Source organism: Salvia hispanica, chromosome 2 (assembly GCF_029641045.1).
Source record: "Salvia hispanica isolate PSC_SH4W2 chromosome 2, Shi_PSC_v1, whole genome shotgun sequence".
In the NCBI taxonomy this organism is placed as follows: Eukaryota; Viridiplantae; Streptophyta; class Magnoliopsida; order Lamiales; family Lamiaceae; genus Salvia; species Salvia hispanica.
This window is the reverse complement of record NC_142693.1, coordinates 8,808,300-8,832,442: the sequence shown is the minus strand read 5'-3', so window position 1 is coordinate 8,832,442 and position 24,143 is coordinate 8,808,300. Positions and strand designations below refer to the sequence as shown.

At 37.5% G+C, this 24,143-nt stretch overlaps 5 protein-coding genes and 1 pseudogene across 8 annotated transcripts; 2 read left to right on the top strand and 4 right to left on the bottom strand.

Annotated features, from left to right (window-relative positions):
- Positions 1 to 313: 313 nt before the first annotated feature.
- LOC125205104 (ethylene-responsive transcription factor 14 pseudogene) lies at positions 314 to 905 on the bottom strand (annotated as a pseudogene).
- Positions 906 to 5,370: 4,465 nt separating this feature from the next.
- LOC125202631 (deacetoxyvindoline 4-hydroxylase-like) lies at positions 5,371 to 6,684 on the top strand. The gene is made up of 3 exons (XM_048101075.2): positions 5,371 to 5,908; positions 5,968 to 6,289; positions 6,375 to 6,684. Exons 1-3 carry the CDS (start codon positions 5,424 to 5,426, stop codon positions 6,648 to 6,650), a joined length of 1,083 nt encoding a protein of 360 aa, XP_047957032.1. The 5' UTR covers positions 5,371 to 5,423; the 3' UTR covers positions 6,651 to 6,684.
- A 138-nt stretch (positions 6,685 to 6,822) lies between these two features.
- LOC125186297 (transcription factor bHLH104-like) lies at positions 6,823 to 9,308 on the bottom strand. The gene is made up of 5 exons (XM_048082652.2): positions 9,081 to 9,308; positions 7,977 to 8,063; positions 7,661 to 7,738; positions 7,385 to 7,547; positions 6,823 to 7,275 (listed from the first exon to the last, which is right to left on the bottom strand). Exons 1-5 carry the CDS (start codon positions 9,215 to 9,217, stop codon positions 7,027 to 7,029), a joined length of 714 nt encoding a protein of 237 aa, XP_047938609.2. The 5' UTR covers positions 9,218 to 9,308; the 3' UTR covers positions 6,823 to 7,026.
- A 1,114-nt stretch (positions 9,309 to 10,422) lies between these two features.
- Positions 10,423 to 12,388, bottom strand: LOC125201659 (electron transfer flavoprotein subunit beta, mitochondrial-like). Its single transcript, XM_048099864.2, has 5 exons — positions 12,236 to 12,388; positions 11,883 to 12,167; positions 11,099 to 11,179; positions 10,800 to 10,894; positions 10,423 to 10,724 (listed from the first exon to the last, which is right to left on the bottom strand). The coding sequence occupies exons 1-5, from the start codon at positions 12,302 to 12,304 to the stop codon at positions 10,499 to 10,501; spliced, it is 756 nt and encodes a 251-aa protein (XP_047955821.1). The 5' UTR covers positions 12,305 to 12,388; the 3' UTR covers positions 10,423 to 10,498.
- A 315-nt stretch (positions 12,389 to 12,703) lies between these two features.
- LOC125202788 (uncharacterized) lies at positions 12,704 to 15,711 on the top strand. 4 transcript variants are annotated; one of them, XM_048101253.2, is made up of 5 exons: positions 12,704 to 12,990; positions 13,639 to 14,034; positions 14,231 to 14,778; positions 14,895 to 14,958; positions 15,040 to 15,711. In XM_048101253.2, exons 2-5 carry the CDS (start codon positions 13,647 to 13,649, stop codon positions 15,096 to 15,098), a joined length of 1,059 nt encoding a protein of 352 aa, XP_047957210.1. In that variant the 5' UTR covers positions 12,704 to 12,990; positions 13,639 to 13,646; the 3' UTR covers positions 15,099 to 15,711. The 4 variants fall into 4 exon arrangements, with proteins under 4 accessions (XP_047957210.1, XP_047957206.1, XP_047957207.1 ...); XM_048101249.2 differs by having other exon boundaries at positions 12,705 to 12,982; XM_048101250.2 differs by lacking the exon at positions 12,704 to 12,990 and adding an exon at positions 12,998 to 13,097.
- Positions 15,712 to 15,983: 272 nt separating this feature from the next.
- On the bottom strand, positions 15,984 to 19,417 carry LOC125213308 (uncharacterized). Its single transcript, XM_048113782.1, has 7 exons — positions 19,299 to 19,417; positions 18,896 to 19,001; positions 18,539 to 18,583; positions 17,377 to 17,485; positions 16,926 to 17,151; positions 16,636 to 16,844; positions 15,984 to 16,368 (listed from the first exon to the last, which is right to left on the bottom strand). Exons 1-6 carry the CDS (start codon positions 19,341 to 19,343, stop codon positions 16,662 to 16,664), a joined length of 714 nt encoding a protein of 237 aa, XP_047969739.1. The 5' UTR covers positions 19,344 to 19,417; the 3' UTR covers positions 15,984 to 16,368; positions 16,636 to 16,661.
- Positions 19,418 to 24,143: the final 4,726 nt, after the last annotated feature.

The following is a 24,143-nucleotide window of genomic DNA, read 5'->3' as shown; positions in this document are numbered from 1 at the left end:
ATCTATAGGGTTAGACTTTTTTTTATCAGATTGGATATGTTCTCTGTCAAACTGACCCAAATTTAGAGCCAAATATATTGCTAAGTTTGTTATCTTTTTAGTTTTGATCCAAATATAATGTTGTGTCAGTTAAATTTGGTCCACAATCCGCGATCTGCTCTGCTAGCATGATAGAAATTCATATAGTTCATCCTAAAATGGGTTGGCCTGTATAATTTGTAATGTTTCAGTTCTCTCTTTACGTACAATGATGTGTGATAATTTCATATTTATTCTTTCTCATTTGCCAACATGTATGCTACCAAACAGAGCCTTATAGAATCCAATTTCCATATAATCAAATTGAAAAGAAGAAATTGGTTACATAAAATCAATCACGCACACAAGAAGAATGCAAATGCCATGCACTGCATTTCAATGGCTACTCATGAATTTGATCGTAGATGAAATGTAATTATTCAATTTTATTCACCTTAGGGTCACACTCACACACGAAATGCAGAATGATGATGACAATGATTGATATCAATCAAACTTATTAATTGTCTCTCTTATCATCAAGAAGATCCTCAAGAAGCTTATCGTCGTAGTACTCGAACTCGAACACCTGGCGCCCCTGCTGCGAACCGCCCGAGGGCGCAGCGAAGTGGGATGAGGTGCTTGGCAGGTTGTACTCCTCGGGAAAGTTGAGGATCGCATAATGGCCCCTCATCTCGTAGGCCGCCCTGTCGTAAGCCCTAGCCGCCTCCTCGGCCGTGCCAAACGTCCCCAGCCACACCCTCGCCCCCTGCCTCGAGGTGTCCCGTATCTCGGCCGCGTACTTCCCCCACTGCCGCTTTCTCACGCCCCTGTACTTCACCTCCCCGCCGCTGCTTTTGCTTCTACTCTCATCCATGTTTGTTTGTTTGTTTTCAATGCTTTTGTTGTTGGAGACTTGGAGTTATGTGGCATTTATATAGTTTCCGTGGAACATTCTATTAAAGCCTAATGGCTGACGTGGAATTTCTTATTCTCCCTACTCCCTGTCCCACTATTTATATAAAACTCTAGGCAAAAATAGAACAATAACTTGATACTTCAAACAATATTATAATTAGTTTATGATCTCCACTTAACTTATAAATAATATTATATAAAATTTTGTGCCGAATTAGAACTGATCTACTTAGAATGAGACAGAGAGAGTAAGATTCTTGTTGCCTATATATAAGCTTTGTTGTTAGTTTGAATAGCAGGTTTTTGGACAGTTAATGAACAAGATTTAGAAACTTGAGTTTCTGTATCGGTTGGTTTCGTTTCTCTCATGTGTTCAGTCAATTTCGAGAGCGATTTGATATCTGATTATTATATTGATTTAGATGAATTTCAGGAGGTCAAGTCTCTATGATTAATTTAGGATATACCAGTCTCTAATCAATTCAAAATATAGCAACTATAAACATAACCACTTATTGTATAAATAAAACAAAATTTTGATAATTTATACACTACTAATATTCCATTATTTTTTTCCTCCATAATAGTTTGTGACTACATTTGTGTGTGCATTTAATTTTATCATTTTTTATGGAACGAATGAGAAATTTATTTTATGATTGGATGGGTGGGTTGGTCTTGGGACGAAGAATGGCTCTAGATTTGCCATGTCAGATTATCAATTGAAGCAAAAGTGGTTCCCACGTGGGAAATGTCTGATGTTGACCAAATTTTTGACATGCTCTGAATCTGGGCTGGTCAATGTGATGGCTGTGGAATTCCTTTACTTACTAATGTTGATGTGAATCAACTGAAGGCTTCAAAAAATTATAATCGTATGATTCCTATTCGTTTCTTACTTCTAAGAATTGGCTAAATTAGTTCCTCATTCTATATTCATAAATCATTATATTGTAGCCAATCATTAATATGTATCGTGAAAATTAAATGTTGAAATAAAATTTCTAGCATAGAAGAATTGAATTGTTAGTGTTTGGTCATGTTGAAAATTCAAAGAGTCATAGCTAGGTTTTCATAAACGTGAGGAATTTTCTAACAGTGGTCAAGATATGATAGTGAAGTCAGTTTGCTGACGTCCCGTATGACGTAGTGTAGATAGAGACTCATCTTTCCTTTCTAAGCCTAACACTTTTAAATTAAAGCTAGGTTTTGAGGTATATATTCATAATTAAACAAAATTACTTTCCGTAATAATTAATTAATAAAATAATTTCTGATCGTCAATCGAAGGTTTTTTTTTAGATCCCGTGATATAGTAAAATAGATTTTATTCCTGTGACGTCATCGTTTCAAATCTAGTTACATCATGTTCTAATAATGTAAACGGAATATACAGCCTAATGGAGTAAAATATTATTGGGAGAGACATGTACGGGGAACTCTAGGGTCATTAAATATTTCTTGCTCTCTCAATTTTTTAAAATAGAGACATTTGGAACGAGATTAATGCATAATTGGTTAAGATCTAAGAGCATTCTCATCTATGCTTTTGGTAAAGAGTATGGATATGGGCTCAGACTCATTTTTATTAATGTTTTATTCTTTGCTCTTTGGTAAGAGAACAATATTCATATCCATACTCTTCTGCAAGAGCATGGTCAAGGATCTCACCATTCTATTATTTAATTTAAATACTTTAGTTACTAAAAACATTTTCATAATATTAAATGCATTAATAATACGCGGAATACTAAAAATTTAAAGTTACACAATTAAAATCTTAAAAATTAAAAATTACATAATTAAAATCCTAAAAATTGAGGTTGAGACAGTTGTTTGGTATAGTGTCATTTTTTTTTTGTTTGAAATGAGAGTATTTTACATGAAAGTATGAATTTTGGGATAAAAATAATGAAAAAATAAATTAAAAGTATGGAAAAAATGGATATATTTTATTAGAAAGTGGAAAAATATGTTTTTTTATTAAATCTGAATTTTTCAGATTTTTTCAATTTTTTTTAAAAAATAATAACAAAAAATGATAAACCAACGGCCAACCAGAACATTCACGTCAGCTGCTCGTGCTCTTGCCGTTGGTACGAACGTGCTCTATGCATCGAGCAGGGCCGTGCCGTTGGCAAGAGCACATCGGCGAGCATGGGTCTGCTCTTGCCGACGGCACGAACGTCGTTCTTGCGCAAGAGCACCGATGGACATGCTCTAAGAAGAGAGATGCGAAGAATGATAGTTAAAATAATATTAGTGGATAGTGGGCCCACATTATTATTAGTATTTAATGATGGACTCTAGTGGTGTAAGTTGTAAATAAATTGATATGTACTCCCTCTGTCGGACTAGAAATGAAACGTTTTCCTTTTTGGGTTGTCCCATTAAAAATGAAACGTTTCTTAAAATAGAAATAACTTTATCTCTACTTTTCATTCTCTCTTACCTTACTCTCTCTTCTTTAACTCACAAAACAACACTACATAAAATCAGGTGCCGAAAAGCAAACGTTTCATATTTATTGGGATGGAGGGAGTATATGAGTATTGAGTTGAAGTGAACTTTCTATCAATGGAAGTGGACTATTTTTATGAGACTGACGGAAAAGAAAAGTGTCTCTATTTTTGTGGGACTGATGGAGTATATTTCTTTTCAAATTACTATGAAATCTAATTTAGTTGGTAAGGCTTTTCTCCTCTATCCAATAGGTTGGAAGTTTGAATTATTGCAAAAATAATGGAAAATTATTATTTACTCTTTTTGTAAGAAAATAAATATCTCTGTGCCACCTCCTTTGCGAAAATAATTTAAGAAATTATTATTGAGAAAATTATTATTGCAAAAATAAATTATTATCCAATAGGCTGGAAGTTTCAAATTATTATTGCAAAAATAATGTAAGAAAATTATTATTTAGGCCTTTGCGTCCAGATCTATCCAGACGTGGTTGGCCAATCTTCGTGCCATGGTGAGTCCTTGTAGAAATGCCTTTAGTTCCGCTGCTAGCTAGACTAGATGACGTGTTGAAGTAGTCTGCAAAATCTCCCAATATGTATGACTCCCTCATCCACCGGCTGGCACGTTAGGACCAGAGAACACACCATTGGTGTTGACTGTTGAGCATAACAAACTATAGTATCATTATGATAATACATTATATTCCTCGTAAATTTAATTTTACTGAAATTTAAGTGGCAAAAAGTAGTATACTACATATTTTCAGTTGTATGTATTGCATATATCTGCCAACAAATTGACAATTACCAATTTAATGTAGTTGCTAATACGATAAATTTATTATGATTAAATTTTAGATCTAATAAATAGTTTTGTTTAGTACCTATTTTAATTTGACAAGTAATTAAAATGATTGGGCTTTCAAAATTCAACCTTAAAATGAACAAATGTTTAAACCAAGCTATTGACCATTAGTTTTTAGGTAAAATCAATTTGGTTTTTGGATCAACATTAATGTGATTACTGATTAGAACCTACCTTATTCAATTTTTTATTGAAAACGCAATTAATCTTGTATGAGACGCATGCCACACATTTATTGGATTGGCAATATTATAAAGTATCCCAACATTTAGTTTTATATGTACTAGAATATATATTGTCTATCATAGGAATATGAATTTTATAGTACTCGCTCCGTCCTATTGAGGATGACTCAATTTTCTTTTGGTTTGTCGAGTGACACATTACTAAAAATGGTAGTAGCATCTTTTCTTTACTTTAACTTTCGCAACTTCACACGCAAAATAAAATTGCATAAATTCTCGTACTGCTCAAGGAAGGGGGTCATCTTTTTTGGGACGGATGAGTGAAAAGAAAGTAGGTGGGAAAATAAAGTAAAAGAAATGATTTTTTTGCTTAAATGGAAATGGCTCACTTATAGTGGGACATCCCTAAAAGAAAAGTGACTCGCTTATGGTGGGACAGAGGGAGTAACAAAACGAAATTACACATGACAATTTATAGACAATTAAATCTCTAAGAATTCTATAGTCTTAAATTAATTGTAGTTAGCAATTAAAGATAGAGTTAGCAATTGATGACACTATGTACTGTATAATTGTTAAAATATTGCAATTTAAAAAGGGATATTGAAGTTAAAAATGATGAGACACGATGTTGCTAGTTTGTAGCAAGGTACATAAAACTGTTGTTAAATGTAAATAACTAATGTACGATGTGTGGTTTGTGATCTGATCAGATTTTGGATGTCCTTCACGCAATTCTACAAATATCAATACCATCTTTTTATGATGAATATGGATGTAATCGGCGAGTTCCGCATGCATTGTAATTTGTACCTAGTCCAGCATGATAAACCCTCATCATGTCCACATCGCCAAGTATTTGGTGACTAAGATATTACATAGTCTGCTCTATTAAATACTCCATAAGATCTAATGTGACTTTCCAAAATAGTAAAAAAAAAAACAGTGAGTAATTTGTGAGTGCAGACAGCAAGCATGTCCGAATACAACCGAGGCAGGGAACTAGAAGCATTTGATGAGACGAAAAGCGGCGTGAAGGGGCTTGTGGACGCTGGAATCGCAAAGATTCCTCGTATTTTTGTCCACGAAGACTACATACAGGATGACAAGACGCTCTGCGATCTAAGCGTTCCGGAGATTGACTTGGGATTGTTGAGCGATGATCGTGGTGAGATCATCAATGAAGTTAGAGCCGCCTGTGAAGAATGGGGAGTTTTCAAGATTGTAAATCATGGAATCTCAACGAGTTCGATGGGCAAAGCGATGGAGGCAGTGAAGGAGTTCCACGAGCAGGACACGGAGGTAAAGAAGCAGTACTACACGCGGGATAACGCGAAGAATGTGGTCTACAACTGTAACTTTGATCTCCATATAAATGCCGCTACTAACTGGAGAGACAATCTCTATTTGATCATGGCTCCCGACCCTCCTACTGCTCAGGAGCTGCCTCAAATATTCAGGTATACAATCCTTTATGTTTAATGGTTTGCATTTTGTAACTGAACTATCATTTGTGCAGAGATCCGATGATGGAATTCTCGGACCAAGCTAAGAATGTGGGAATCATTCTGTTTGAGTTGCTGTCTGAAGCTCTTGGACTAAAGAGGAGTCATCTGATAGAGATGGATTGCGCCAAGGGAGAGTTTCTTGCTTGCAATTACTATCCAGCTTGTCCAGAGCCCCACATGACATTGGGATTCGAGAGTCACACAGACAGTGGATTTCTCACTCTTCTGTTGCAGGACGAAATCGGAGGACTGCAGGTCCTGCACAAGGATCACTGGGTTGATGTGCCCCCTTCTCCCGGAAGTCTTGTTGTGATCACCGGAGATATGATGGAGGTAATCAAGTTGGTAAGGTGCCACATGATTCTGTTATGCATCAGTATCATAATGATAATGATGTTTGTGTTGGTGTTTGTTGCAGTTGATCACAAATGCTAGGTTTAAGAGTACCTACCATAGAGTTTTGGCGAAGAATTTGGGCCCCAGAATCTCACTGGCGTTCGTGTTCAGGATGCATCTCGAAGAAAGTGGGAGCTCCAGGCTTTATGGGCCGATCAAGGAGCTCTTGTCTGAACTTAATCCACCCATTTATAGGGAAGCCAAGGGAGAAGAGATTGTTGCGTGTCGATATGCAAAAGGAATAGAGAAGAAGACTCCACTACTGTGGTATTTCAAGCTCAGGACACCGCTGCCATGATCAGAACATTGCATGCTAAGATGATCTTTTGAATCATCATCATCATCATCATATACAATTTGTGATGCTATTTCCTTTCCGTCTAGATCCAATAAAATGTTTTTCTTTTCATGAGTGTTTAGACTATTACCTAAACTATGTGTTTGGATGACTATTCTGTAATACTCAAATATGAGAGAGAAGAACATCAAACCTTAGCAGAACATCAAAATCTTTCAACTTATTCAGTACTCTACATCTGTTCAAAACAGCATTTGAACAGATCTAAAACCAAGATAAAATCAATTGGTAGGTATTTCAATATTTACAAGCATGTCATGCAGAACAATTTTCAACTGTGTGATCAAGCTTATAAGGCCACCAACGCATGCGAAAGTTAAGCAGCAGGCGGCCTGAGCTCATGATCTTGAGATGTATCACGAGCAGATGCTGGTAGATACTGCCACATTGGGACGAGACTGTAGCCGGGGAACATAGGCATCTTGTTCGGGGCAGCCGGGTATACCGGTGGATGTGCAGGCAAGAAACCAGTAGGAGGAACAGACATACTTTTCAGTTGCTGCTCCATCCTCTCTTTATCTGTCTTGAGCACCAGCTTCTCTTCACAAAGTTCGCTTTTCTCAGCCTGTTTTAGATATGACAGATAGTTATAGTGCTGAATGAGATTTCTACTGACTCAAAAAACAACAATTTGAGGTGGTTAGGTATTTCTAATGTGCAGGGTGATTTCTGACCTTCAAAGTTTTTATCTCTTCTGAAAGCTTCTCGTTCATCTCTTTATACTCCTCCGATTCAGTTTTTAGCTGATTTAGAACTCTGATGGCATCACCTAGTATGGCCAGTTTGTCAGTTTTCGCAGGTCTCCCGGGTTCTAGAGTAGCAGACAATTCTGCAAACCTGCACCAAGCCAGTTCTTTAATTTGCAACAATCTATATCTTGTCCATTACATAATGCACTACCATGATCTCCCTTTTTCTTTCAGTAAATAGTACTCGTATGTATATACTACCTGTCGTTCAATTTTTCTCTCCTCATTCTCTCACGACATGCTTTGTTTCCTGTTCCACCACATTGATCACTGCGTCCCCTGTAGAATGAGTGCAACAAGGCCAAGAATTTAGTTGGCTTCATTTGAAAAAAAATTGATAAAGCAGCTGCACATAAAAAAAGTTAAAGACTAAAACATAACCGAACATACAAGCAGTTCAGTGAGAAATGGCTCAAAGTGCCATATATTTTTAAGGACTCTCATGAATCCAGCTGAATCACATTTTAGAAGCTTTATAAGTTCTTCTAGTTACTACAGTAATTATATTAGTGATTACCTCTTTTTTCGGCTTTCTCGATCTTCTGCAGAGTCACTGACATGTGATGTAGTTCCACTAAATGACACATCGGTTGTCAAACAAGCGCTTCAATAAAATAACGACTGTGTCATGACCGAGTAATTGAAAGGAAAACACCAGGTGTAGTATTTAGCAATAGAACTGTAATAACTAATACCAAGTAAAATAGTAGCCAAATGATACTGTGTTATGAAATTTAATGCATCCCTACCACACCTTGGTTATAAGAGCCACCAGCAACTGAGCACTTAATTTCATAACTGAAACCTAAAACCTAAAACCACCTAAGAATAACTTTAGACTCAAAACTCAAGCTCACAAAACTGACTTCAGCACAGGTACAGCAATATCATAAATAGAGGAATAAGCACAAGTCATATTCAGATATTATTTGTTTGTCCAGTTCCCATGTATCACCTTGTCTTGCTTTTTCTATTGTATAAGATACGATGCTCTTCTCAAGACATTATAGGGACAATTTGGCACTCGTTATAAGTACATTGGTCAGTTGAAGTAAGCTGCAACTTGGGATGTATTATTGTAGTAATCAAAGGATAGACTAACACAGAATTTTTTCACCATGACTTTAGTCTGGAATCTTATCAGTTATCAACTGAGTGCCCTATGAGCTATCAGAACACCCATAAGCAGTTCAGTGTTTACAAAAAAGATACGCATGAGCTCAAATCACGCCTAAACAACATGCTAGGGTCAATTGATTTCCATAAGAAGGAATTTAAAAAATCAATTTTGGTAAATACTCCATATTTCGATAGCTGCATTGGCTTAAATTCGATTTCCACTGAAAAGTTATTAATAACGAAATAAATCTACAAAACGAGCTCCTTTATCGAAATATCAATCCTAAACATACTAAACATAGCCCTAAATGCTGAAATCCACCATTTCTTTTGAGAAAATTCACGTGCATCTGGAAGCAAAGTACTAGCACAAGTTTATTCTGAAAAAAGGAAATTGCAGAAAACCTAAATGAAAAACTACATCCGTAAAGTCAATTCTAGAATCAAAGCATTCCAATCAAGAGCATCGTTGTAGAAAAAACTAATTCTAAAGGAAACTCACTTTTGCGCGGGTAGCTGAGGGTTCCAATAAAGGCCGGAGGGCGGGACGCCGTCGTCTAAGAGGCCGCTGTAATCGATTAAATCGGTCCAGCAATTCTCATCGAGTGAATCCACGTGATGTGCATAACCATTCATCATCACAATCAGTTGTAAAATTAGGGCAAAGAAATTGGAGAGGCGAATTGAGTTGAGTTAACAATTGGGGATTTTGATTTCAATTTTTGAGGGAGAAATTTGGGGCTGGAAATGAAGGATATGATTCGGCGGGGAGTGGGAAGTTGACCAATAAGGAGGAGACACGTGGACGGCTGCGTTTATCGTTATTTATTTGAGTCGCCGCATATATGCGCGAAAATACATAAAGCGGTGAAATGAGATTGAAAAGTTCAACTGCGATTTTTCATCAGATGCGATGCCATTAGCATTTTCGTTTATTCTCTTTAGTTGCTAATAAAAAAAATTAACAAATGTAAACAGTAAATTTTAAGTATTTTGGCTTCAATTGATGTGCAATGAAATAAGATATATAGACACACAGCATCTGAGAATTTTTATCTGATCTTATCTGAATTATATTCTCATTCTCGATTTTGTTGTATTCTTTGGTTAACTAATGAGTAACGCCCCCAATCAAATATAGCCCAATTAACTCCATTTGAACATGGTGACCTTTCCAATATATTAAGAGGCAGCAATTGGGACAAGAAAAAGGTTCAAACTCTTAAAGTAAAAACTAATACTCCTCTAATAATAAATAATTATTGCATTCTGCTCCCACAACATGTGAAAAGCTTCATATATACATCCAACACTTTATAAGAAAAAAGATCACAATCAGCACATGCAGTTACACTCAGTTAACAAAAGGCTACCCTCCAATCTATAAAAATTAACTAGTACTGTAGTAAATTATTTTGCAACCACAATCTTCAAATTTCCATTCTTTCAAACCTTGAATAGAGAAATCAGAAAGATCGCAACCCAAATTTTTTTTTTTTTTATTTTATTTTCCTTCTATAAATATAATTCCCATCAATCACAATTCATCTTCATATTTGTTTCTAAAATCCCGCAAAGTGCTCATGGCCACCTCCAACAAGATTCTGTCAAACAAATTTGGTCATGCACACTACACACATTTAGGCATTGACATTAATATAATTTTTAATATATACTTTAGAAATTTGAATTATGTAATTTAAAATTTTAATCAATATAAATAATTGAAATTATAAAATATGGAATTGGAGATTAATTAAAAAGATGAAAAAAAATAAGTTAAGGTAGTAGTATGATTTAGTATGGCTTGAAACAATGAGTTCTGAGTTTTGGTAAATGAAGAGTGAAACACAACATTATACATACTTATTTAGTTATAGAAGTAGCTATTGTTTGAAGTTACAGAGAATTTTCACAGTATCATATTACACGGGCTTCATTTTTTAACCTATCAATAAGTTGGTCTACAGAAGAAAGAATCACCCCAGCTTGTCTTTTGGGAGGCTCTGTCACTTGAACAACCTCCAAATCAGATCTTATCTCGACATTCAGATCCTGCGGACTGAGCTTCTTTATCACCTTCGACTTTGCCTTCATAATGTTCGGAAGAGTAGCATATCTTGGTTGGTTCAGCCTCAAATCAGTGCTGCAACAAAGAAAGAGTCAGAACATGAAAGCACGAGAGAATGAATCCTCAAAAGCGAGAAGGGGAGATTTTTACGTGATTACAGCAGGCAAGTCCAAGCTCAAAGTCTCAAGACCACCATCAACCTCTCTGTCCACGGTTGCCACTTTATTTCCTTCATCGAGTACAACCTAACAGAGATATCAGCCAAGCTTACAGCTTAGTTGTAATTGAACCAAAATTTGAAGATGGAAGTGATGTGTCAAAATTATCTTAAGGCCAATGAAAGAAGATTTTCGAAGAAAGGGAAAGAAGGGGATACCACAAGGCATCATAATCACTATCTCGTCATTCTATAATCTCGTGGGAAAAGAAAGGGACAACGTTAGGCTAACCTTGGAGGCAAAGGTGGCTTGAGGCCATTTAAGAAGCCCTGCAATCATTTGTCCTGTTTGGTTGCAATCATCATCGATGGCCTACATAAATCTGAACATCAGAAGTAATACAAACAGCATAAAATAGGTCTACAAAATGAAATTTCAGGTCAGAAAGCGCAATAAAATCAAAACAGAAGCATCCTTTTCTCCTGAGGAGTGGATAACACTGATACAAGTAATAAGATATGAAAAAAAAAGAGGGAAGCAACATTCAATGTAAATGGACATAAATGTGTTGGGAAAGTCTTAGAGAAGCTAAACTAAGTAACAAGGAACAACAATAGGATCCAAATGTGATATATGTCCTACATCTACTTCAGGTGAATTACTCAGATCAACAACAAAAAGCAGCAACATCATTTCTCAAGTACAAAAAAAAGAACTTTGTAAGAGAATACAAGCAAGACCAAATGAGGCGCCTTCCTAATTCTAAACACGAGAAAATGATTCTGCGAGCAATGTGAAAACAAAATGCAAGTTAATACGCAACTAAACAAGGGCTATGCCAAGAACACTTTACCCTGCTCAAACAATTTAATTTTAATTATTAGGATTACTCTAATCACTCGATCAAAACTAACATCAAGACTAGCCTGTTAGGAGAGATAACACATTTAGTCTTTATACCCCAAACCAGTTGTTCTCACAACCGATGAGAGACATTGAGTCCATAACAACAACAATGTTCACTACATACGCATAAAAGCTAATGGTAATAAAAAAAAAAAACAAAAAAAAACACCTGTTTTCCGAGAAGGAGAAGGGCGGGTTTCTCAGCATCGACGAGGGCTTTGAAAATCTTAGCAACGGAAAGGGGGTAAAGGGTAGCCGGGTATTCCACGTGGATGGCACGGTCGGCGCCCATGGCGAGGCCGGTGCGGAGAGTATCAGTGCACTGGGCCGGGCCCACGCTGACGGCCACGACTTCCTTGGCCCGGCCCGATTCCCTAATCCGGAGTGCTTCCTCTAACGCAATCTCGCAGAATGGGTTCATGGACATCTTCACGTTCGATGTCTCCACCCCGCTCTGCAAGTGCAACAAAGGCATCATAAATTTAAGAGGAATACCAAATTGTGTCGTTTTGAGCATCATACCTTGTCGGGTTTGACCCGGATTTTGACGGCGTAGTCCACGACCCGTTTGACGCCTACCAGGATCTTCATTATTGCCGGATTTGGTCTGAAACAGTGCTTTTCTTCTTTCTTGCTGCGGCTAAACTGAAGAATGAAGCAAAATTTTTGAGTTTTAAAAGTTCCAAATATTCTTACCTTACGTGGCAACCCATTCTAGATAAACATTATGTAATTGAGTAGATTATTATAAGATAATTTTTGCATGATAGGAGTATTATTAATAAAATAAAATAAAAAATACTCCGTATAATTAATTGCATTTATTTAGTAAAAATGAAATAATTTCACATTGAATTGATTTATATTAAAAATGTGAATATAATGTATATAATAAATTAGTTAATTAATTAAGCTAAGCATATGAAATTGATCGTCTCTTGCGTCTGAAATTGTTTTCCGATCAATTGACATAAAAAACATGAAAATATCTTATGAAAACCTCCCGCCAACAATCTAACAAAATTGCAGCAAAATTTCAACCACCACAAATCAAATTCACATTTACAGACAAATTGTAAATCCCACATTTCCAGACAACGAAATACACAATCAATAATAGTAATAGTTTCGTCTCGTATGGATGGAGATGACGCATTCATAGTGTGATTCAATTCAGGAACTATTATCATGGAAGGAATGAGCGGAGGATCTCCCGCGCCGGTGGAGCGTGAGGAAAACTCCACGCAAAAGCAAAATCTCCGTTCAGGGGTAAAACGGTCATTCCACTACTGTTGCCATTTCTTTCATTTTTAAAGCTCTGTATTCACAATTTTCACTTCTATTCTATCTACTATTGGATTAGGGTTTCTGAATTAATTTCGCTGTAAGCTACAATTTTCGCACCTATTTACGTTTTGCGCTGCATCACTTTCTTCAATTGAGTTGTTTGATCAGCCGCTCTTCAATTTAGTTTCTCAGATGAAGTAATTTTACTATTTCTAATGTTTCTGCATATCAACTGTTTCTTATAACCGAATAAGAAACCTTGACTCTATTCGGTTCATATTGTTTTTGCAATTTTGAGTTAATAATACACATTCTCCTGAGGTTTGTCATTTAATTGTTTAATCGGGCAGCTTTGCCTATCATAATGTTTATCGAGTTGAATGTGCTTTACTTGAGTAGCAATAAGTGTGTTTGAAATTTGAAACAAGCTTGATCAAATTAAAAGAGGTTTTGAGCAATTAAATGAATTAGAATTGGAGGTTACAGTAACTGTAACTAATTATGTGCTTCAGCAATTACCAAATGAACTTGCACTGTTGAAGGAAGTCTATCTCATGCTGGTTAATCTTAAGTTAAATGCTTAGCGTGTTGTTGCGAATTAGCATTATTTTATCTGTATCTGTTATAACATGTTACAGAGCCTAAAATGACTTGCGAGCCAGAGAAGGAGTCTATGGACATCGACAGTGCGGGAGAAAGCAAAGAGATTCCATGTGAGGTTGTCAGAAATGGTCTTAATCTCTATCCAGTCTTTGCTAATGATTCTGGTGAAGGCCTTCCATATGCACCTCAAGATTGGCCTAATCCCGGTGATAACTGGCGCTGGAAAGTTGGGAAAAGAATTTCTGTTTCAGGATACTTTCGAGATAGATATATTTATGTTCCCAGCAGGTTCCGCAAGATGGGAGATAGTAAAGGCTTCAAGAGCAGGCTCTCACTTGAACACTATATTCGAGAAAAATTCCCTTGTGCAGATGTTGATACTTTCTTTGCCTCTTTCAGCTGGGTAATCCCTTCTAAACTAACCAAGAAAGGTTTGTATCATGCTTTGCTTGTGCTATGAAGTTTGTTTACTTTGACTTTTCATCCTTCAGTTCATACAAACTTTGGACTTCGATGTGAGCTATATCTTGTGTAACATATATTGGAAGCTGTCAGAAAAGTGTTCTGTGTACTTAAACAATCAATTTTTCCTGCTGCCACATGATTTGCTCTGTTAATATGCTTCAGATGCAGATGACCGAGAAATGCTCAGGCTCCTGCCGGAGCCAGCAAAAGATCTAGAATCTGATGGCGTTGCGCGTTGTAAAGCTGGTAATAGATTTTGCAGCAGCTTAGCTGCACGAGAGGAGTCTGGTTCACAAATCATGTTATGTGATATTTGCTGTGGTGAAGCTGGTTTCTGCAGAGATTGTTGTTGTATATTATGTTCTCAAACTATCGACAAAGCTTCTGAAGATTACAATTCCATTATATGTGAAGCTGATATTGAGGGCGGTACTTGTGGACATAGTTGTCACATTGACTGTGCTCTACGAGCTTACATGGCTGGGACAGTTGGAGGGAGTATAGGTTTGGATGCAGAGTATTTTTGCCGTCGCTGTGATTCAAGAACCGATCTAGTTCCACATGTTACCAGACTAATAAATGATTGGAAATCAAATGGCTCGCAGGATGATATTGAGAAGATTTTGAATGTTGGCATCCTTGTGCTGCGTGGGTCAAATAGAACAAGCGCAATGCAGCTGATGCATCGTTTTCAGTTAGCCATGTCAAAGGTATCTGAAGAGAATGATAGGCTAATAATTGTTTTACAAAACAGCTGATACTTTCTTGTCTATACATCTTTTTTCAAATTGCCACAGTGATAACCTATCAATGTTATTTTCATCAGCTTAAGAATGGCAATTATCTGGAGGATATTTGGAAGATGGATCCTGTCTGTAAAGATACTTCTGGTATTCTGTTCTCCATGCTTGTTTTCTTCGAATTTTTCACCTCTGCTGTTCTATAAAATCCAAAATTGTCTTACACTCCAGGAAAGATCGCCTGCTTCGGAGTTGATCTTCTTCACAAGACCGATTGCTGGAGTCCTTAATATTCCCCAGCAACCGTGGTTGCAACTTCATTAAGTGGGATTTGACACAGGTTTGAAAACGAAATTGATCTCATTCTGGACGCTAAGAAAGTCGCAAGAGATTTCAGTACAGACTTGCTGGAAAGGCTCTCAGCTCAGGAGGACTATATCATAATCTCTACGAACAGCTTCACAGACAGAAGGACTTATTGCTTGATGCAGTCTTAAGCAGAGTTTCTCAGGTGAAGCGGGAAGTGTCCGACTCAAGGACTTGGGCAGAGTTTCAAGGGATTCAGTAGGGTTCCTAAACATATCCTTTTGGACAATTCAGTCTAGATCTTGAGCATTGGCAAAGCTTTAGCTAGCTTCCTGTAGGGAATTCACAGGAAACCAGGAATGCTTTATACCACAATGTTCTAAATGCTGGAGAAATGTTTTCTTGCAAAATGTTTGTGTATGTGATATGATGAATGTGTGTCTGTGGCTCAAAGTTTTGGTGTTCCTTTAGTAGTTCGTGAATTGATTTCATTTCAACTTCATATTGAATAATCCCTCAGATATGAGTCTCTCTTGATCAAATGTAATTGATCTTCCTATATTACCTTTTAGTGAATTGTGAATAGCCCTTTAATTAGCTATGAGACCCTACCTAAAAAATTTTCTTTCTTTAGTTGTCAAATTTCATTACTTTACTCTCATGTAAAATGACAAGGCTTGTAACTTATTGCATATATTTGTGAAATGTGTTCTATTCAAAATTTAGAGACAATGTTCACGTCTGTCTTTTTATTTAAATGCTTAATGGAAACTTAATAATGTAAAATTCCATAAAGATATTACCTCTATTTTGCATTAACAGCCAATTTGGGACATCTCATCATAGTCATTTCATTTTTCTGACTAAAATTAACAAAAAAAAGTTTCATACTTTATTCCATAAAGAGTATCTTTTCACTTAACATACTAAACATTTTTTTTTATTTCTATGCTGAAAAGAAATATCACTATTAACAATAATCGGAAGGGGTAGTTTTAAGACCACTATCCCTAAAATAAGTAGTAATTAAAAAGAGAGCTAATTGTGTTGAATTTTGCCATAAATGAAAATGACTCAACTGTAGTGGGACGACTAAGGGAGTGTCGAAAATGACACTTTTGCATTATTGCTGATACTGAAAAATGTCAAACTCTAAAAATATAAGTCCAAATGCGCTGGAGCTTAGCAATGCAAAAAAGCAGCACCAATCCAAAGCAAGTGCATTTGTTTGTGATTGTTCAACAACTCCCCACCCTGCATGTATATCTCAGATTTGTAAAACAATTGCCATTTCAAAAAGCAGCAGCAGCCCAAAGACAACATGCTAACATAATATTTTCCGAATAACAACACCTTTTTATCATAAATATGAAAGAGACAGATGATGATATTCCTCTCAAGTAAGAAACACATAGTTTGGCATTCTGACATGATGCAACACAATTCAATAAGTTCCGATTTCTAGGAATGTATCAGAAATAATTCATATAGAATTACAACACGGATTTTCAAGCAACTTACCGGTCATCATGGTGTTGCTTGGTAAGCTAAATCTCAGATTCCACGTCACGGCCATGCCTATGCCTGCGGTGCAATCGTTTCTCTTTTCGTGCCTGCCTCCTCGACAATATTTTGGGTGCATCAGCCTGATCAGAAACCTCTTTTGTACTCTCAGGAAACCCGAAAATGAGATCAAATGGATTCTCTGCAGTGTTGCTTCCTGTACTTGCCTAAAATTTCAGAAAATACAAAGAAACAGTCATTCTCAACTCCCTTCTGAATTGAGTGTATGTAAAACGTTGGTCACTCACATAGACTGGTTCGGTTTCTTTTGCAACCATCTTGGCGTCTTTCTCATGTGAATTGGCTTCCGTGGTGCTTTGTGTTTGAGAAGCAATGGCATCTCCAGACGTGTTTCTGTAACGCCATCTATAGAAAGCCTTATCTACCGATGCATCGACGAAAACAACTTCAGGGTAAAAGTACTTGGAGACGTATTGATATGCCCAACCATTACTCTGATTGTTCCTCAATATTCTGATGACACGGCCAAACAAAAGAAATTAAATGAGAATATTTTGTATCAAAATCGGGGTTTCGGAAGAGAGGGAGACATAAAGTGGACAAGAAAATTTTGGGAGGGTAAATGTAGTACATGTGAGACACGAATAATGTTTTGCCACAAGATATTCATTAGATTCCAAAAACAATTAGCCGGAAAGAGATTCAATGCACAAACTAATAGAGTTTGGTAAAACCTACATGTGTGCCAATTCTCCCTGTACCCGACTCCCTTGCAGTGAAAGCATATAATCAACAGATGAGTGAATAGATCTGTTAAGTAGAGCCAGTCCAGAAAGGGAACCAAGCCCTGGTAAAGTAGCAGTAGACAATTCAGTCGTATTCTTGTTTATTGAAGATGCTAGACGACACATTATGCTTGCAGTAAACGCACATCACACCTCCTACATTCCTTATTTTCCTTACACTACAAGCACACAAATGGGGATTCCTGAATTATTAAAAGAATCCTCCCTCTGTCCCATTAAAAATGAAACGTTTCCTAAAATGGAAATACCAACAACTCTACTTTTTCCCTCTCTCCTACTTTATTCTCTCTTCATTAACACACAAAACAAAACAACATAAAATCCGTGTCGAAAAGCAGACGTTTCATATTTAATGGGACCGAGGGAGCAAACTGAACAAGAACTAGCTGTAGATGTTATACAATGAAAAACAAAGTCCATTGTAAGAGAAGAGCAAATAATGCAGTGTTTGGTTTTGTTCCATCATCTATTTTCCTTCAACAACCGAAAGGGCATTGGATTTTTTCAAAATATCAATCATATATTGCAATATACTAGTATGAAACAACAGTCGGGAAACAAGAATTCAATTATCTTCCTATTACTATAACACTGATGGGGCAATTAAAACTGAAAACTTCCCAAATTACATTGGATCATTTTTGCAAAAATTCATCCACTTGTTTTGTACACTTTATACATTTTCCAATCATATTTCGAGTACAAATTCTGAAGATAAAACCAAACAGTTTTGCATCTTCACCCACTGATGATCATTCTAACAATTCATATTGATAAACAGACATATCAGCAGTTTATGCAATGACTCTGCAAAAATCATTGCAAAATATGCACAAAATTTGCATTTAAAAGCATCTAATAACGTAGGGGCTACAAGGCTGAAATATCTATGGCAACATACACACCATTTTTTAAATTACATTATCATATCAAGAGCAGCCTTCCCCCTTTTACGTATAAGTAGGCACTCAAACACGAATAAAAAGTATTCAATACTGTATATATTTACTAAAGGATCCGTACACTCCCAGCCACTCTTACAGACATAGTGACATACACGAACACAAGGGTAAAATGGGAGCGACGTCACCAACCTGCAGAAACAAGAATCCGTAGCTGCTTGTCAAGCCTTTTTGTCACTGTCAACAAAAGGATGGCCGTTTAATTAGGCAACAGTATTAAGCATCAACAACAGATCATTTCACTAAACAGAAGAATTAAAAGCAGTAACAGAAAAACAAGTCGACGTGCGAAAAAGCGAAACTAAAATCTATTTTTCTTCACCTCTTTTCCAGGAACAAAACCACCTATAATGAGGCCTAATGCCTTTTGCACAACACAAACAATTCAGCAGAGATGCATCACTTTTCCATGTTAAACAATCTATAACCAACAAACTAGTTAACAAGTAAAAAACCAACAAAAGTACAAAACAATGGTCATGATAATACCTAGCCAAGAAGTAACTGAACCAGCAAGACCACCAACAGATAAAGCTCTTTCAGCTCGATCTCTCCATGATTGCAATGCATTTGCTTCTTTAGGCGTCAATTGGACCTGCTCATCCGTCTCAACATTTTCAAAAAATTAAAATAAACTGCAATAATAGTACAATTGAAGTAAAATTCAAGAATCAATTCGTGATTTTCAGAAGTTGAATTCTGAAGCACAACTCTGTTCGAGTTTTGTCTTTAAGAAAAGACACACATTTTCCAGGAAAAAAGTGAAATTAGAATCCCATTCGCAAATTTTCAAAACCAAGCCGCAAAATGCCCAAAATTGACAGTAGAAGAGTGCAAGAAGAAAGAAAATATCAAATAAATTAGATATCTAAGAATTTTGATAAACGGTCACCTGTTTTGAGCGAAGAACTGATTCAAGATTCATAAGAGCATCCATTTTCTAGGCGAAGAGATGATTTCAGTAATTAGTTGTATGACTTTCTGCAGCTGGTTTTAATACCCCATTCGAATATGGGCCCAAAAAATGATGATATGGGACAAACGGTGTCGTTTTGTATGGAGTATTTTGTTTTACTACTCATGTACTCACTCCGTCCCAGTTTTCTAGTCACATTTTGCCATAAAAGTCCGTCTCATATTTATAGTCCCATTTAGAATTTTCCATATTTGGACATAAAATTTTACCACATTATTCACTAAAATTACACTCAAATGCCATTATAAACACAAAAATAAACCAAAACAAAAATAAAAAATCAAAAAGTCAACAAGGGACCCACTTTCAACCAACCCACTTAATTTATTACACACTCCTTCATCTCACTTCATTTATTACACACTCCACCATCTCACTCTTCCATCTCACTTCATTTATTGCACACTCCATCATCTCACTTCATTAATTACACATTCCACTAATTCCTTAAAACTCGTGCCCTAACTAAATGTGACTATAAATGTAGGACGGAGGGAGTATAATTTTAATTTAATTAAACGAGGGAAATATAGGATAAACTATAGTTCAAGAAATAGTAGCAGAATCTAGAAAAATGGGTAACATGAAGAGTTTTCATGAGGATTGAGACATGTAGGAGGAAGAGTTGAAACGAAGGTGCGTAGGGAGTAGGATTTTCTAAGAGCATCCGCAGTTACACGGACTAACCAATAGGCTAGCTACGATTAGCCAAAATCATCTCCTACCACATCACTAGGACTTTCCACAGCCTGCCACATCATCAGGACTTTCCACTGTCCAGTAAGAACATCCACAATAAGGCGGACTAAGAGCATCTCTAATGGGACGGACTTCCCATTGGACTTTCCAAAAACACCCCCTGCCACGTCATAAGGACCTCTCACTGCACTGCCACGTCATAAGGACATCCCACTACACAATGACGGTCATCCCCAAGGACTTCCCGCGCGGACTTCTCGCAATAAAAAAAAATCACAAATTCACAAATATGCAATTTACGTTACGAAATTAAAATTTCGACACGAATACGGATAGGGAAAATGCAACAACTTCATTAAAAAAAACACATACATAATTATATATATAAAAAATTACAATGCAAACAAAAGAAAATTAAAATATCAACGTCCACCCCTCCGCGTCCATAGCTCTTCAACGATATCATTCTGAAGTCGTACATGGGCTTGTGTTTGGCGCATGTCGGCAAATTTGCGGATCCGATCCGCGTCTCCAAGGGGTATCCCATACGTGCATTCGCCGTGGCCACACCGTGGCTTGGACCGACACCCATAGCATCTTCATTGGTCCACCGAGTCAGTTCAGGACATTCACTTTCGACAATCATGTTGTGCATAATAATACATGCGTACATGACATCAGCGATGCTGTCAATATACCACAACGACTCTGGAGCACACCAAATGTCCGCTCCACATCCTTGCGTGCTGCCTCCTGACGACCCGCAAAATAGATCTTCTTATCTTCTGATGGGCATCTGATCGTCTTCACAAAGACGGGCCAGTTTGGGTATATCCCATCCGCCAAATAGTAGCCCATATTGTGTTGGTTGTCGTTGGCGACGAAACTGATGGTGGGACCAACACCCATGCACTGATCGTTGAACATGGGCGACGACTGGAGGACGTTGATGTCGTTGTTCGACCTGACTACTCCAAAGTACGCTTGTTATATCTACAGCCGGTAGTCAGCTACAGCTTCAAGGATCATAGTGGGATGCTTGCCTTTGAAGCCGGTAGTGTACACCCCTTTCCAGGCGGCAGGGCAATTCTTCCACTCTCAATGCATACAATCTATGTTGCCCAACATTCCGGGAAACCCGTGATCTATCAGCTGCTGACAGTCTTTGGGGCTGGGCTTCCGAAGATACCAAGCCCCGAATATCTCTCTAACGCCCTGATAAAAAACTGCAGACACTCGCGGGATGTCGACTCGCCAATGTGGAGGTACTCGTCGAACATGTCGGCCGCGCCTCCGTACGCCAGCTGCCTGATTGCGACAGTGCACTTCTGTATGGGCGTGTGACCGGGTTTACCAACTGCATCCTCCCTGAACCTGAAATACTCGTATCAATGCACTAAAACACTCACGATATGCATAAATAGCAGACGATGCATCCTAAAACGTCGCCGGAGTAAGTTATCCTCAAAACGCGGCTCCGGAGCGAAGTAGCCCGCAAACAACCGATAATGTGCAGTGATGTGGTCCCGGGGTACTATAGCTTGACGATGGATGGGGCGAGGTACCGCCGACCGCTGCTGCCGCTGCAAGGCCTCACGTAGCAGGCGATCTATCTCCCGTGCCATAACAGCCCGCACCTCTTCATTAATTCGCTGGCCCGCATCCGCACCACTATCACCCGCGCTACTACCACCCGCACCACTGCCACCCGTACCACTACTAGCCATTTTGGATATACTGAGAACAAAAATTTTAAAGAGAGAGAAACTCGTTAACACAGTGTTGCGAATGAAATGAAGTTCAACGAGCTGTATATATAGAGTTTTTTTAAAAAAAATCAAAAAATTGGAAGTCCGCGTCGTCGCCGCAATGGCGAACGTCGCGGCCGACGTCCCGCCTCAGCCGCGGATGAACGGTGTCTGCTCCCGACGTCTGCGTCCGCCGTAGTCTGACACTAGGACTAACCAAAAACACCTTCTGCCACGTCACTAGGACACCACAGCCTGCCATATCACTAGGACTAACCACAACACAATAATAGGCTAACACTAGGATTAGACGACACCCTAGCCAATAAAACAAATTGAAAAATACGATTAATTCATTTTAATTGTTGGTGTTTATCAAATATTAAAAAAAGTTAAGTGCAATGAGTTGTAAATATTGAGTATAAAAAAAAAAAAAATCGGTTAATTAGTCCTCTGTCCGCGCAATAGAGGACTAAAGGTAGGACTAACTAGGGCGTGGATGAGCGCTCGTCCTACTTCGGGAAGTCCGTCGCGTTAGTCCATTATTGTGGACGGACATCCCCACGCCCTAACCGCTAGTCCTACCTTAAGTCCGCTATTGTGGATGCTCAAGCACTAGGACTAGCCGACGCACTATCCAAGCAAACAAATTCACAAATATAAAAATTGGACACGAATACAAAGAAAGTGCAATAAAATTTCATTAAATATAAAAAATTTACCTAGAACAATTAAAAAAAAAAGTCTAGTTAAATTAAAAAAAACAACAATTCAAACAAATTACATAGATATCAACGTGCAATCATACGCGCCCATAACTCTTCAATTATATCATGCTGGAGTCGAATATGAGCTTCTTGTTGGCGCATATCAGCAAATGTTTGGATCCTTTCGGCGTCTCCCGGGTATCCCCATTCGTACATTAGCAGTGGCAGTACCGTGGCTTGGACAGGCAACATCTTCAACGGCCCCATCAGTCAGTTCTTGACCTTCATTTTCGACGATCATGTTGTGCATGATAATACATGCGTACATGACATCGACAATGCAGTCAGTATACCACAACTGTGTTAGATCCTTCACTGTCGCCATCGAGACTGGAGCACACCAAATGCGAATGAAATGAAGCGCAACGAGCCATATATATAGAGTTGAAATAAAAATAAATAAATAAATAAAAATGTGGTTCCCGATCGCTCGTTGATCAACGCCGCACAATAGCGGACGAGCAATCGCCGAGTGATCGGCTAACGCCTCCTGACCGCGCACGACCGCTCTTCCACCCCCCTCTCGGCCTAGCCATTCGCCGTCCGCAACGCTCGAGCCGCTAGCCGGTGGCTAGGGCGTGCGTTTTTTCGTCCGCTATTGCGGATGCTCTGAAGGAGCTATGATTGGTGCCAGGGACAACAAATGTATATGTACGGGGAAAAAATATACATAAAGATATTTTAATGAATTAAAAAGAAACATAAATAAGAATATTTTCAAAATATTTAAATTAATTATTAAAAGTAGCATAAATGAATTTTTTAAGGTGGAACATTCGCCCCTTGCAGAAGCCATTTGGTGCTATGTGGCATAAAATTTGAGAATGACGTTGATGCTAGCGATGCAAATGCTTGCTGTTGGCGTCTTTTTTGCACGTTGCGAGCGACAATTTAACAGAGGAATTTGGCATATGCATCGCCGTTTTCGTGAGAATTGTGTGTTTTCTTTTAATCATTTTTTGGAATTTGTACTTCTTGATATTTTAATTGTACATGTAGAGAAAATGTTGTTCGATTTTAACACTAATTTAACTATTTTTCTTTTTCTCTCTCTTACTTTATTAATATATATTAATTTTCATGTTGTTCTAAATATCTTTAATTTTATGGGTTAATTTTATGGGATAGGGAGAGTTATTCAGCATTCTCTTTCTTCTATTATTCTTTTGAATTATATTATTCTTGCCAAATCATGTACTGCCAAGTTTATGTACCAAGTTTCCAACAGATATTTAACCGAGTAAAACTGAATTGCGATTCTTAATTCGACTAAGCTTTAATTTTAAAAGAATAGTGGAATGCATTATACGGCTAGGATAAACAGGAGTAATTTATGTTTGGCTCTCTAACCGGAAATAAATTATCAATGATGACAAAATTTGTGATCAATCAAGACGTGTGATAGATTTACAAATTTAGATAATCCTCTCTCGGTCTTATTAGAAATGAAACGTAATCCTCTCTCGGTCCTATTAGAAATGAAACGTTTTTCTTTTTAGTTCGTCCTATTAAAAATAAAATGTTTCCTAAAATAAAAATATCTTTTA

Coding starts and splice junctions, on each gene's coding strand:
- LOC125202631 (XM_048101075.2), top strand. CDS start 5,424: ATGTCCGAATACAACCGAGGCAGGGAACTAGAAGCATTTGATGAGACG. Junction 5,909..5,967: donor GAGCTGCCTCAAATATTCAG/GTATACAATCCT, acceptor TCATTTGTGCAG/AGATCCGATGATGGAATTCT. Junction 6,290..6,374: donor TCACCGGAGATATGATGGAG/GTAATCAAGTTG, acceptor TGTTTGTTGCAG/TTGATCACAAATGCTAGGTT.
- LOC125186297 (XM_048082652.2), bottom strand. CDS start 9,217: ATGATGAATGGTTATGCACATCACGTGGATTCACTCGATGAGAATTGC. Junction 8,064..9,080: donor CCTCAGCTACCCGCGCAAAA/GTGAGTTTCCTT, acceptor ATTTTATTGAAG/CGCTTGTTTGACAACCGATG. Junction 7,548..7,660: donor AGAGAAAAATTGAACGACAG/GTAGTATATACA, acceptor GGCTTGGTGCAG/GTTTGCAGAATTGTCTGCTA.
- LOC125201659 (XM_048099864.2), bottom strand. CDS start 12,304: ATGAAGATCCTGGTAGGCGTCAAACGGGTCGTGGACTACGCCGTCAAA. Junction 11,180..11,882: donor TTCTCCTTCTCGGAAAACAG/GTGTTTTTTTTT, acceptor AGATTTATGTAG/GCCATCGATGATGATTGCAA. Junction 10,895..11,098: donor AAGCCACCTTTGCCTCCAAG/GTTAGCCTAACG, acceptor TATCTCTGTTAG/GTTGTACTCGATGAAGGAAA.
- LOC125202788 (XM_048101253.2), top strand. CDS start 13,647: ATGACTTGCGAGCCAGAGAAGGAGTCTATGGACATCGACAGTGCGGGA. Junction 14,035..14,230: donor TTCTAAACTAACCAAGAAAG/GTTTGTATCATG, acceptor AATATGCTTCAG/ATGCAGATGACCGAGAAATG. Junction 14,959..15,039: donor TGTCTGTAAAGATACTTCTG/GTATTCTGTTCT, acceptor CTTACACTCCAG/GAAAGATCGCCTGCTTCGGA.
- LOC125213308 (XM_048113782.1), bottom strand. CDS start 19,343: ATGGATGCTCTTATGAATCTTGAATCAGTTCTTCGCTCAAAACAG. Junction 19,002..19,298: donor CAGTTCTTCGCTCAAAACAG/GTGACCGTTTAT, acceptor ACGGATGAGCAG/GTCCAATTGACGCCTAAAGA. Junction 16,845..16,925: donor AAGAAACCGAACCAGTCTAT/GTGAGTGACCAA, acceptor CTGAAATTTTAG/GCAAGTACAGGAAGCAACAC.